This window comes from Phyllobates terribilis, unplaced genomic scaffold (assembly GCF_046119375.1).
Source record: "Phyllobates terribilis strain yellow unplaced genomic scaffold, ASM4611937v1 Scaffold_3__8_contigs__length_932513732, whole genome shotgun sequence".
NCBI lineage: Eukaryota > Metazoa > Chordata > Amphibia > Anura > Dendrobatidae > Phyllobates > Phyllobates terribilis.
The window spans coordinates 751879749-751892048 of NW_027362763.1; the positions used below are offsets into that span (position 1 = coordinate 751879749).

A 12300-nucleotide genomic window follows, 5' to 3' on the forward strand; every position below is an offset into this window, starting at 1 on the left:
CTGACCTGTCCTAATGAAAGCTTGCCAATATCAGAGACCCAGAAAACAAGGCTATGTGCATATGGCATCTAAGATGCCAGCGCAGCTGACGGGTTTACCCAGGTGAAACCATTTGAAGAATACGTCGGGGGTCCTTTTCCTGAGGCGGCTTTCCCGTGGGTCCTGTGAGGCCTCTGACACAGGCATCTTTTCCTCTATACTGATAAGTATAGAAAACGGGCAGCATCCTAGCGGAAGCCACTTAGGGAGCGAGCATGTCACTAGAGATGAGCAAACCCAAACTTAAAAGTTTGGGGTTTGTGTCCGGTGCTAAACGCCGAACATGGAAGTCCGTTTTAGTGTTTGGAGTTCCGAGACAGAAGACAAGAGACAGAAGAGACAGGGAGCAGAGAGATAAAAGAGGAGAGAAATGGGGTTTGCGTTTAGGTTCAAGTACAGTTCTGGTACCTGAACCTGAATTCCCACGGGTCCGCTCATCCCTACTTGTCAGCTTCAAGGTTTCCAAACACTGAAGGTGGTAAAACAAGCGACAAGAGGACAGAACATTGCAGGCAGAATCAGCCTGAAGAAGACGCTGTGTGCACGAAGTCCACAGCAGCATTCATCGCTGCAGGTGTTGCATACAGAGGGCTCGCTGTGCACTGACGTCCGCAGAATAAATCCACACACACGTTTCCCTTCACTGCTGGCGGTGTACTAGTCATGTGATTCATTTTGTTTCCATTATTTTCCAAATACGCAGTAAACGCAAGACAAATTTATCTAGGTTTTCAGAAAAATGCAAAAAAAAACCCAAAGTGAACACAGTGTGAACATGACCAAGAGCAGTTTCCCTATTAGACGTGATGACTCCATTGCTCGTTCAGGATCCGTCAACAGTCACTATAATAAAGTGGTCGCAGTGCTCTAGATTGGGGGTATCCAGCCCTCATGTCTGAGCTGATCCATAGTCTGCACTGTGTCCCCCCCTCCCGGTCTCGCGTCATCAATATCCAGAGGGAGCATCACGTGACTGCTACAACCAATCAATGACCACACTGATTGGCTGCAGCCTTCACAATTCATCTGAGCGGTAATGACAGAGGAGTGCGGAGCTGCCGGGAGTCGACTATCATCATTTAGCCATCACCCTGGACTCGGAGCCATTCAGAAGTGAAGGTTAAGTAGTGGACGAGCCCTTTAAGACACCGTGCGTGGCCTCTAGATGCAGCTGATGCTCCACAGGCAGGAAGCGCTAGGAAGGAAATAACGCTTCTCTATTGGACACTCGAGTCACGTGGTACAAGAACATTACTGCGGCAGCGTGAGCAGTCACGTGACCCGCACCGCTGCTTCCAGTACACACTGTGTAATAAACACTGCACCGAGCCGGGCACAACCGCATCGCCAGCACACATTACCTCTCCTCACACAGCAGCCGGCCCGCAGGATTTCCGGTGGATCCCGGCGAAGAGGTCACGTGGAGGGAGAGGAAGAGGCGGGGCTTACAGCCAGCGCTGCTCAGCGCTACAGAGAGCCGGCGGCGGCAGAGATTAGTGCTGGAGCTGCCTGTACAGGGGGCGGAGGGGGGAAGGGCTTATACGCCACGCTGTCACGTGCCTATGGTGGCAGACGATGCCCCGACCTCTCCTTCCTCCTGCCCTAAAGCTGCGGTTTATTTGTGGATTTTCCCCATAGATTTGAATGAGATGAGGAAAATCTGCAGGAAAGAACCGCAATGGCATGTCACAGTGTAAATACAGCAAAATAACATGGACTCCACACAAGGGTATAATAATGGCTTATTACAGCGACCAGGAAGGTTCCAAAACAAGGTTTTATTAAAAACATGACATCCGAGATATCAAGCGGAGATAAAAATACATGTAAAAAATATAAAGACCTCAAAAGCAAAAAATGCAGGTAGCCAGATTCGTGCAGAAATGCGGCACCAAATGCTCCTTGTAAGAACTCAGCCTGATCTAATAGGGCGGCCATTATTCCTGCAGACACGTGGTCACATCCGGATACAGAGCAGACAGCAGCGTCCTGTCAGCTGGAGATGATCGCTCATTACTAAAGCACTGCAGCAGGGTTTTATGGCACCGCTGGAGTGTGTACATCATCTATCTGATTCTCACCTTCTGGCGTTTTTTTTTTTGCCACCGCTCTGGTTCATCTACGGCGAAAAGTGACCTGTCGGCTGCTCCAGTGCTTCATGGAGCTGCTCGGAGGTCACTTTACAATACAAGTCACTGAGAGCCTCACTCTGGCCTTGTTCTGGTTCCCATAGACTTGTATTGAGAGCTTGTGACGTAAATTCTGACTTCTGGGCGGTCAGAAGCTGCGCTCACAAGATGGCGCCACGGAACTGGAGCGGCACCCGAAAAACAGTGAAGACAGTGGAGGGTGAGTATGTGATCAGGGGCAGGGGACTTAGATTTAAAGCGCCACTCTAGTGCTGAAAAAAAAAAACAGCTGGAGTGGTGGTTTAAGCTACCCACAATTCCCGGGCTGGGACTACGTGGTCACGTGGCATTGAGTTTCATACAGCAACAAAAAAAAAATGGGTGACTTATCTGTGACTTGTATTAAAGTCCAATGACTGTTTTTGTCGTAAGTATGTGACAGTAGGAGTCTTATCAGCCCTTAAAGGGATACTGTCACATCATATAACACTATTAATCTGCAGGAACGTGCCCAGCCACTGTACTGAAAGTGAAGCACCCAGGAGAAAATGAGCTCAATGCCTCCCGGGAGCCGCCGGCTTCGTCATACAGCACACCGGTTAAAGAGAGAGAAGCATCTGATGCCGGGTGCAGGAAGTTCTCCTGTGTGGAGTCTGGATGGGCAGAAGTCTCTTCGGGCAGGAGAACTGGTGCACTACCCACGCACATTACCCATTGGGGTTTCTCCGGGATACAGGGAGATGAAGCTTCAGTAGGGACTCCAAGGCTGGGGTCAGGAGGTCTCAGGGAGGACAGACCCTGGCGTGACGGCTTGCCTCTAAGTCTAGCACGTCTGGACTGCCTCTTGAGGTTGAGAGAAGTATTCCGGAAAGCGTAGTCACCCTGTGAGGATTCTGGGTGGGCAGTAGTCTCATTGGGCTGGAGGACTATTGCGCTACCCACACACATTACCCGTCGGGGCTGCTCCGGGATATTGGGAAGTGAAGCTTCAGCAGGGGCTTCAGAGTTAGGGTCCTCGAAGACCATACGAAAGGCCACCAGGAAGGCCTGCAGGTCAAGGATGACAGGATCCCATGCTTCCCATAGGGGGGTGACCCATTTCAAGGCATCACCCGCTAGGTAGTCAATCATAAAGGCCACTTTAGCCCAATCGGAAGGAAAATAGAGAGGGTAGGCCTTAAAGTGTAGCATGCATTGCTCCACAAATGCACGACACTGTCTTGGATCCCCATAGTAACGTGGCGGATCCGCAGGAACGAGAGCGGATAGATCCATCTGGACGGTGCGTAATTTCGCCTGGAACTCAGCTAAGAGGAAAAAAAATTTATTTATTTATTTTAATGCATATATTCGCTGGAAAACTTCTCAGAGGGCGAAGGCCGTGGGGCTCAACGGGAACCATGGCCTGAGCATGCTGTTATGCACACGCCCGGGCTGAGCGACGTGTGCGTGGGATTGGTAGTGATTCCACTGGACCGTGCCGGAGAGTGAATGCCTGGAGGGGCGTGACTAAGTATTCACCCGATCCGACCAGGGTCGCACGACGGCATACGACGCCAGTGCACCAAGGAGGAACCGAGCAGAGGGACCAGGTGCTACTCCAGGACAGACCCCGGACACGGCTGTTGACCCACACAGGGGAATACAGGAACAGGCTGGTAGGCTGGCACACAGACTGGAGGGTATAGGCAGGCACGACTGGTATGCAGGCAGGCGGGTATGCAGGCAGGGGGGTAAAGGCAAGCACAGCTAGAGTGCAGACAGGGAGGCACTAGCAGGTAGGAACACAGGCGGGATAGGACCCAGTACACACCGGGACTCAGGAACAATACAGGCAGAGGGTTACAGGCAAGCACAGCTAGAGTGCCGACAAGGCTGAGCAGGGAGGACAGGGCTCTGTTCACACGGAACAGACAGGAAGGGAAAGACAGAGCCAGATACTCACACAGTACTTGCAGAGACAATAAGCAGGAGTTAGGTACGAGTTCAGACTCTGCAGAAAAAGGAAGGGAACGGACATAGAGGCAAAACAGGTAAAGGACAGGAGAGAGTTCAGACTGGAACTGAGTGTACGGAGGAGACCGACACTGCAGAGGGATACAGGAGCGGGTCTGGGAATACGGCCCCCAGAGAGGCGGAACGAACAGGCAAGGAGTGTGTTCAGACAGGACAGACCAGAAACAGGAGCGGGTCTAGGAAATCGGCCACTAGAGGGCAGAACGAACAGGCAAGGAGCGAGTTCAGACAGGACAGACAAGAGAACACAGAAAGGACTCAGTTCAGACACGGGAACTAATACCGCAAAGCAGGAGACATACAGGACTTAGTTCAGACACGGGAACTAATACCACAAAGCAGGAGACATACAGGACACAGTTCAGACACTGGAGCTGATACCGCAAAGCAGGAGACATACAGGACTCAGTTCAGACACGGGAACTGATACAAAAAGCAGGAGACATACAGGACTCCGTTCAGACACGGGAACTGATACAAAAAACAGGAGACATACAGGACTCAGTTCAGACACGGGAACTGATACAAAAAACAGGAGACATACAGGACTTAGTTCAGACACGGGAACTAATACCGCAAAGCAGGAGAAATACAGGACTCAGTTCAGACACGGAAACTGATACAAAAAGCAGGAGACATACAGGACTCAGTTCAGACAGGCCTGGAAATACAGCCTCCAGGAAAGGCAGACAAGGAAACAAAGACGGGACCTGGCACCTTCAGAGTGCAAGCACACACTGAAGGAAAACACTATGCTCAGGCAGGGATAGAAGGGAGCTGCTGAGCTATATACCAAGTGTCAGACAGCAATAGGCTGAGGACGCACAAGGGGTGTGACCCACAGCAGGTACAAAAAGCAGGAAGTGATCGGGCGCCGCCCTTAAGCAGCAGAGACAGACACAAACAGACAGCATGGAGGGAAGCCAGAGAGACATTCCGGACAGGAGATCAAGTGCGCGCTCCTGCACAGTGGGAAATGGACCACTATGCAAGGACGCCGCCAGGTATGTTACACAAATGTGTTTTCTTCCAACGCCGCTCTGCAACCCTGGACGCGTGCCAAAGCTTTTAGTGAGGTTATTGTGCCAGGGTTGTCTATTGACTCATCGCAGTCTGCCATGCACAAGAGGGGCGACCGAGTCAATAGCTGATGCGAGAGTGGCATTGTAGAAGGCAGTGGCGCTGTCTGTGTCATGGAGTGAAGATATGGATGTCAGTGGTAGAACAGAGTCAGAGAGTGTGTGAGTGTCTTGATGTGCAAGGTTTCTGCGGGGGTGTGCTAGTTGCTGAACATGAGTGACAGGAGAGGAGGACCGGGATGAGAAAGTGAGTAGATGATGGTCAGATAGGGGTAGGGGGGAGGTTGTGCGGTTAGATAGGGAGCAGAGTCGGGTGAAGATAAGGTCCAGTGTATGTCCGTCTGTGTGGGTGGCAGAGGAGGACCACTGAGTAAGTCCTAAAGATGAAGTGAGCGACAGAAGTTTGGAGGCTGCTGACTGGTGTGTGTCAGTGGGGATGTTGAAATCGCCCATGATGATGGTGGGAATGTCAGCAGACAGAAAGTGGAGAAGCCAGGAGGAGAATTGGTCAATAAAGGGAGTGAGCGGGCCCGGAGGTCTGTATATGACAACCACTTGGAGGTTGGAGGGAGAGTAGATGCGGACAGAGTGGACTTTAAAAGAAGGGAAGATAAAAGAGAATAGAGTGGGATTGGGTTAAAGGTGCAGTTGGCAGAAAGGAGAAGACCCACTCCTTTGCCATGTCTGTTACCAGGGTGAGGAATGTGGGTGAAGTGGAGGCCACCGTAACACAGCACAGCAGGGGAGGTAGTGTCGGAGGGTGTCAGCCATGTTTCGGTGATGCCCGGGAAGGAGAGATTACGAGAGGTCGGGAATAACATGTAGCTTATTGCAGACAGAGCAGGCATTCCAGAGTGCTCCAGAGAGAGGGAGCAAGGGGTTGGGCGTCAAGGGCACAGGTTTAAATAATAAGAAATTTTAATTTACAAATCACATCACCTTCCTCCAGGACAGCCCCCAAAGTGCAGAGCATCACCTGCCCCCCTGGACAGCCCCCAAAGTGCAGAGCATCACCTGCCCCCCAGGACAGCCCCAAAGTGCAGAGCATCACCTGCCTCCCAGGACAGACCCCAAAGTGCAGATCATCACCTGCCCCTCAGGACAGCCCCCAAAGTGCAGAGCATCACCTGCCCCTCAGGACAGCCCCCAAAGTGCAGAGCATCACCTGCCCCCCAGGACAGCCCCCAAAGTGCAGAGCATCACCTGCCCCCCAGGACAGCCCCCAAAGTGCAGAGCATCACCTGCCTCCCATGACAGCCCCCAAAGTGCAGAGCATCACCTGCCTCCCATGACAGCCCCCAAAGTGCAGAGCATCACCTGTCTCCCAGAACAGCCTCCAAAGTGCCCAGCATCACCTGTCCCCAGAGCAGCTCCATATGCAGAGCATCACCTGCCCCCCAGAACAGCCCCAAAAGTGCAAAGTATCACCTGCCCCCCAGGACAGTCCCCAGAGTGCAGAGCATCAACAGCCCCCCAGAACAGCCCTCAGAGTGCAGAGCATCACCTTCCTCCCAGGACAGCCCCCAAAGTGCAGAGCATCACCTGCCCCCCAGAAGAGCCCCCAAAGTGCAGAGCATCACCTGCCCCCCAGAAGAGCCCCCAAAGTGCAGAGCATCACCTGCCTCCCAGGACAGCCTCCAAAGTGCAGAGCATCACCTGCCTCCCAGGACAGCCTCCAAAGTGCAGAGCATCACCTGCCTCCCAGGACAGCCCCCAAAGTGCAGAGCATCACCTGCCTCCCAGAACAGCACCCAAAGTGCAGAGCATCACCTGCCTCCCAGAACAGCCCCCAAAGTGCAGAGCATCACCTGCCTCCCAGAACAGCCCCCAAAGTGCAGAGCATCACCTGCCTCCCAGGACAGCCCCCAAAGTGCAGAGCATCACCTGCCCCCCAGGACAGCCCCCAAAGTGCAGAGCATCACCTGCCTCCCAGGACAGCCCCCAAAGTGCAGAGCATCACCTGCCTCCCAGGACAGCCCCCAAAGTGCAGAGCATCACCATCCCCCCAGGACAGCCCCCAAAGTGCAGAGCATCACCTTCCCCCCAGGACAGCCCCCAAAGTGCAGAGCATCACCTGCCTCCCAGGACAGCCCCCAAAGTGCAGAGCATCACCTGCCCCCCAGGACAACCCCCAAAGTGAAAAGCATAACCTGCCTCCCAGGACAGCCCCCAAAGTGCAGAACATCACCTGCCCCAAGAACAGCTCCATGTGCAGAGCATCACCTGCCTCCCAGGACAGCCCCCAAAGTGCAGAGCATCACCTGCCCCCCAGGACAGCCCCCAAAGTGCAGAGCATCACCTGCCTCCCAGGACAGCCCCCAAAGTGCAGAGCATCATCAGCCCCCCAGGACAGCCCCCAAAGTGCAGAGCATCACCTGCCTCCCAGGACAGCCCCCAAAGTGCAGAGCAGCAACTGCCCCCCTGGACAGACCCCAAAGTGCAGAGCATCACCTGCCTCCCAGGACAGCCCCCAAAGTGCAGAGCATCACCTGCCCCCCAGGACAGCCCCCAAAGTGCAGAGCATCACCTGCCTCCTAGGACAGCCCCCAAAGTGCAGAGCAGCAACTGCCCCCCTGGACAGACCCCAAAGTGCAGAGCATCACCTGCCTCCCAGGACAGCCCCCAAAGTGCAGAGCATCACCTGCCTCCTAGGACAGCCCCCAAAGTGCAGAGCAGCAACTGCCCCCCTGGACAGCCCCCAAAGTGCAGAGCAGCAACTGCCCCCCTGGACAGACCCCAAAGTGCAGAGCATCACCTGCCTCCCAGGACAGCCCCCAAAGTGCAGAGCATCACCTGCCCCCCCAGGACAGCCCCCAAAGTGCAGAGCATCACCTGCCTCCTAGGACAGCCCCCAAAGTGCAGAGCATCACCTGCCTCCTAGGACAGCCCCCAAAGTGCAGAGCATCACCTGCCCCCCCAGGACAGCCCCCAAAGTGCAGAGCATCACCTGCCTCCTAGGACAGCCCCCAAAGTGCAGAGCATCACCTGCCTCCTAGGACAGCCTCCAAAGTGCAGAGCATCACCTGCCTCCCAGGACAGCCCCCAAAGTGCAGAGCATCACCTGCCTCCTAGGACAGCCCCCAAAGTGCAGAGCATCACCTGCCCCCCCAGGACAGCCCCCAAAGTGCAGAGCATCACCTGCCTCCTAGGACAGCCCCCAAAGTGCAGAGCATCACCTGCCTCCTAGGACAGCCCCCAAAGTGCAGAGCATCACCTGCCTCCTAGGACAGCCCCCAAAGTGCACAGCATCACCTGCCCCGAGAACATCTCCATGTGCAGAGCATCACCTGCCTCCCAGGACAGCCCCCGAGTGCAGAGCATCACCTGCCCCCCAGGACAGCCCCCAAAGTGCAGAGCATCACCTGCCCCGAGAACATCTCCATGTGCAGAGCATCACCTGCCTCCCAGGACAGCCCCCGAGTGCAGAGCATCACCTGCCTCATCACAGCAGAGCGCTTCCTGCCCAGTCACGTGAGCAGTCTCTGTCTCGTACAATCAGACGCCTATACTGCACTTGTAGTTCTCCAATAGCTGATAAGTCACGTGGTTACCTTATTACGCTCACCACAGGATCCATTTTGAGCTTGGTAACCGAGTCCTTAGTTACCTCTTTTAGTAACAGAAATCTGTCTGCAATTCAGTGTGCAGAGCTAAATGGTGGCGGCCATTTTCCCGTAGACCAGACTCCTTGTAATCCAATATAAGCAACCACAGCAATATGGAGGATAGAGTGAGGACACAAAAGTTGTTAATGTTAGATAGAAAAACTTCAGTGTATCTGAAGCAACGAGTCCGAGGACAACGGGGAATAGAAACCTGGGATTTATACAGATAACACAAGGTTACACGGTAGATGGTGAGTCTGCCGCACACTGGTCAGTCAGAACATGTTCACACTTTGTTTTCCGTCTTTCTGAAGTCTAATTGTAGTAATTGCTGCATATTGTACTATATAAATACAGAATTGCACAGACTAGGAATATTTTTGTGCAGTGTGTGCTCCCTTTGTAATGGCTCATTGCATTCCCTTTAAGGGGTTGACCAGCTTTGGAGACATTTTTTTAATTTAAATGCATTTATTTGGAGCTAAATATTATGGACTCGATTCATCGACGCTTTTACACCAGTATTTTGTCTTAAAAAGCTTTGAAAAGTTGCATAATTTTGCCACAACTCATGATAAAGAGATGCGACATTTGTAGTTCTCACGCCATATTTGCCCAACTCGTACCAAGTGGAGCTAGGATGGCGGCATGCGTGACGTTCGCTACCCCACAGATCTTACTCCAGCAGGGACTGGAGTAGGATTTGTGTCGATGATCACACAGAGATGTACGCCTCTCATCCGGCCTCTTCATGAATCAGGAGAGTCTAACTCCAGCCCATCTCATCATCACAACCGGCGTGGACAACCCCCATAGTGTAGGGGATAACTTGCTGATCTCTAGGGGTTCAACTGCTGGGACCTACAGCGATCCTGAGATCAGGGGTCTAGGATCCCGATAAGAGGCTCTGCGGAGCCGTATCTTGTATGGAGCCGAGGTGCGCATGATCTACGTCTTCTCCAGTCATTCTCTGTGGGACTGCCCAAAAAATGAGTGCAGCGATGGACTTTCACTGGAAGACCTATTAACACTGAAAAGAAGACGTCAGGCATGCGCTCCTCCACTGCATTCATGACCTGTCTGACAAGCTGCAGTCCTGTTCTCAGGATTGCTGGGGGTCCCAATAGTCAGACCCTCAGAGGCCAGCAAGACTTTTTAAATTTTGGGAAAACCACTTTAAGGGGGAAACTACAATTAAAGGGGTTGCCTATGTTTGCAGACTTTTCAGGTCACGTTCACACGTTCAGTATTCGGTCAGTATTTTACCTTAGTACTTGTAAGCCAAAACCAAGAGAGGAACAGTCAGAGGAAAAGTATAATAGAAACACGTCACTACTTCTGTATTTTTCACTCACTCCTGGTTTTGGCTTACAAATACTGATGCAAAATACTGACCAAATACTGAACGTGTGCACATGGCCTCAATCTTCACTTCGTGCACTGTCAAGATTCTCTGGTGACGGCGCCAGTCACGTGACCGCAAGTATGCGATTTGCATACATGCAGTCGTATGCAGCTAGACTAGACTTGTAGAGAGTGAGGCTTTGCACTTCTAGTGGCGATGTGGCCGGAAGTATGCAAATCACATACTTGTGGTCATGTGACCGCCCACTCTTGCTTCCAACACTGGAGATTCCCCTAAGCATGCAGTTGAGGATTCAGAAGTCTGCAGTTACAAAGCATGACTGCAGACTTTCATTATTTAACTTGGACAGTCCCTTTAAGGTTTTGTCCACATGTCACCTTTTACTTCCATTGGGAGGCATGTGTTGGGAGTATTTCCCGATATATACACCCGATGGCCATTTGTTACGTATACCACTGTATAGGCATACACTAAAGAACAACTATTGAGTCCCATTGTAAACAATGGATACCACACAATATACATTTTCTGCTTTGTCCTTCTGTAGGAAAATACTGCAGATTACACTTCTCTACACTGATAAAAAATAGGGTATGTGACCTATGCCAAGTCACGAGGACTCTAGTTTGTCATTTGCTGGGCACATTAGAGGCCTACATACTCATTCAGCTTTTGCTTCAGGAGATGAGAACAGAGCCTAAATGCAAATTGGGGTCTTAATTAAAGGGGTATTCCCATCTCCAAGATCCTATTCCAATATGTAGTAAGTCTAATAATAATAATATTAGCAGACACCTCCAATTGAAAATATAGTTCTTCTGATTCGTTATGTTGCTTACCCCATGTGCAGGGCATTGCAGTAGCTTAGGTATCCATGGTCACGACCACTCATATAGTGACAGTTAGTTGTTAGTGGTCGTAACCATGGATACTTAAGCCACTGCAATGCCCTGCACATAGGGTAAGCAACATAGTGAATCAGAAGGACTATACCACATTTCTAATTGGAGGTATTTGTTAATATCAATATTATTACACCTACTACATACTAGGATAGGATCTTGGAGATGGGAATACCCTTTTGACTGTAAATCTGTTAAAATTACCATTTGCAGGACTTGAGCAGTGCATAAGAAGGAGAAATGAATAACTGTGACCTGGAGAAACTCTCAGTATCTGGAGTAAAACTAGAACCTCCGTTCACACCCGACATAACAAGATACCAGGCGACAGTGTCCAGTCAGGCAGCACGGATCAGTGTGGACGCCTGGACTAGCGACAGCGGAGCTACCTGGACATTGCTGGTGAGTCCGCTGGAAGGGCTGTATGTCTGTATTCTGTATCTCATACGCTGGTATTTCTTGTAGGACTGTGTTCTTACTCCAGGGGCTGTTTGGCTTCGTGCAGTGAATCTCTTGCATTAGATAATGCAATAACTGGTGGAAAGATGTCGGATATAGTGTTGTAAAGCTGATAGACTTCATATGATAATATAGTTGTTATCTAAACTGGAAGTTAAAGGACATCGTCACCTTTGGGGGGGATTTTTTTATTTTTTTTTTTATTTTATTGGGCTACAAATAATTTTTGCAATTGAGTCTCATTCAAAATGATTCCCCGTCTTTGTTGTGTTGCTTATTGCTGGCTGCAGAGTGAGTTAACTAAGAACATGTCAGTATGCTTATTCTGATGGAGAGTTTATATCACTTTTATTTGCCATTTTACGGATCTTTTCTCGACTGATTTAAGACCACAAGCCACATCGGAGAGCTGAACTTTCATGTGGTCAAAAATCAGCTAAGAGAAGCTCAGTAAAAACCGACAATAGAGTTACAGATTCTCCATCAGAACGAGCTCACTGATGGAGTCTTAGTCATTCTCATTCTGCAGCCAGCAATGTGCAGGGAAAGAAACAGTCTTAAAAGCCCACCATGCAACATTTTTAATGAAACCCAAATTAATCTTTAGCCAAAGCAATAGAGAACTAGCTTTCTTCCTTCTGAAACAGGGCTAGTTGGCATACTTTTTGTTCCCAGGAGCATTGCTTGGCCTATAAGTTTCCCAAA

The 12300-nt window shown here is 51.1% G+C and overlaps 2 protein-coding genes across 5 annotated transcripts in view; one reads left to right on the plus strand and one right to left on the minus strand.

Annotated features, from left to right (window-relative positions):
- C1D (C1D nuclear receptor corepressor) overlaps positions 1-8937 on the minus strand; it is a 44827-nt gene extending 35890 nt beyond the window's left edge. The window contains exon 1 of one of the 2 annotated variants that reach the window (XM_073672186.1): positions 8815-8937. The gene's annotated coding sequence lies outside the window, so the exon portion shown is untranslated. Of the gene's footprint in view, positions 1-1400; positions 1581-8814 lie in introns of those variants that run through there. The other variant, XM_073672185.1, reaches the window with a different exon arrangement.
- A 70-nt stretch (positions 8938-9007) lies between these two features.
- Positions 9008-12300, plus strand: part of LOC141257542 (uncharacterized) — a 174449-nt gene continuing 171156 nt past the window's right edge. For all 3 annotated transcript variants that reach the window (XM_073672177.1, XM_073672178.1, XM_073672179.1), the window contains exons 1-2: positions 9008-9119; positions 11350-11538. In XM_073672177.1, the coding sequence (XP_073528278.1) occupies positions 11377-11538 (162 nt within the window). In that variant the 5' untranslated portion in view covers positions 9008-9119; positions 11350-11376. The remainder of the gene's footprint in view (positions 9120-11349; positions 11539-12300) is intronic.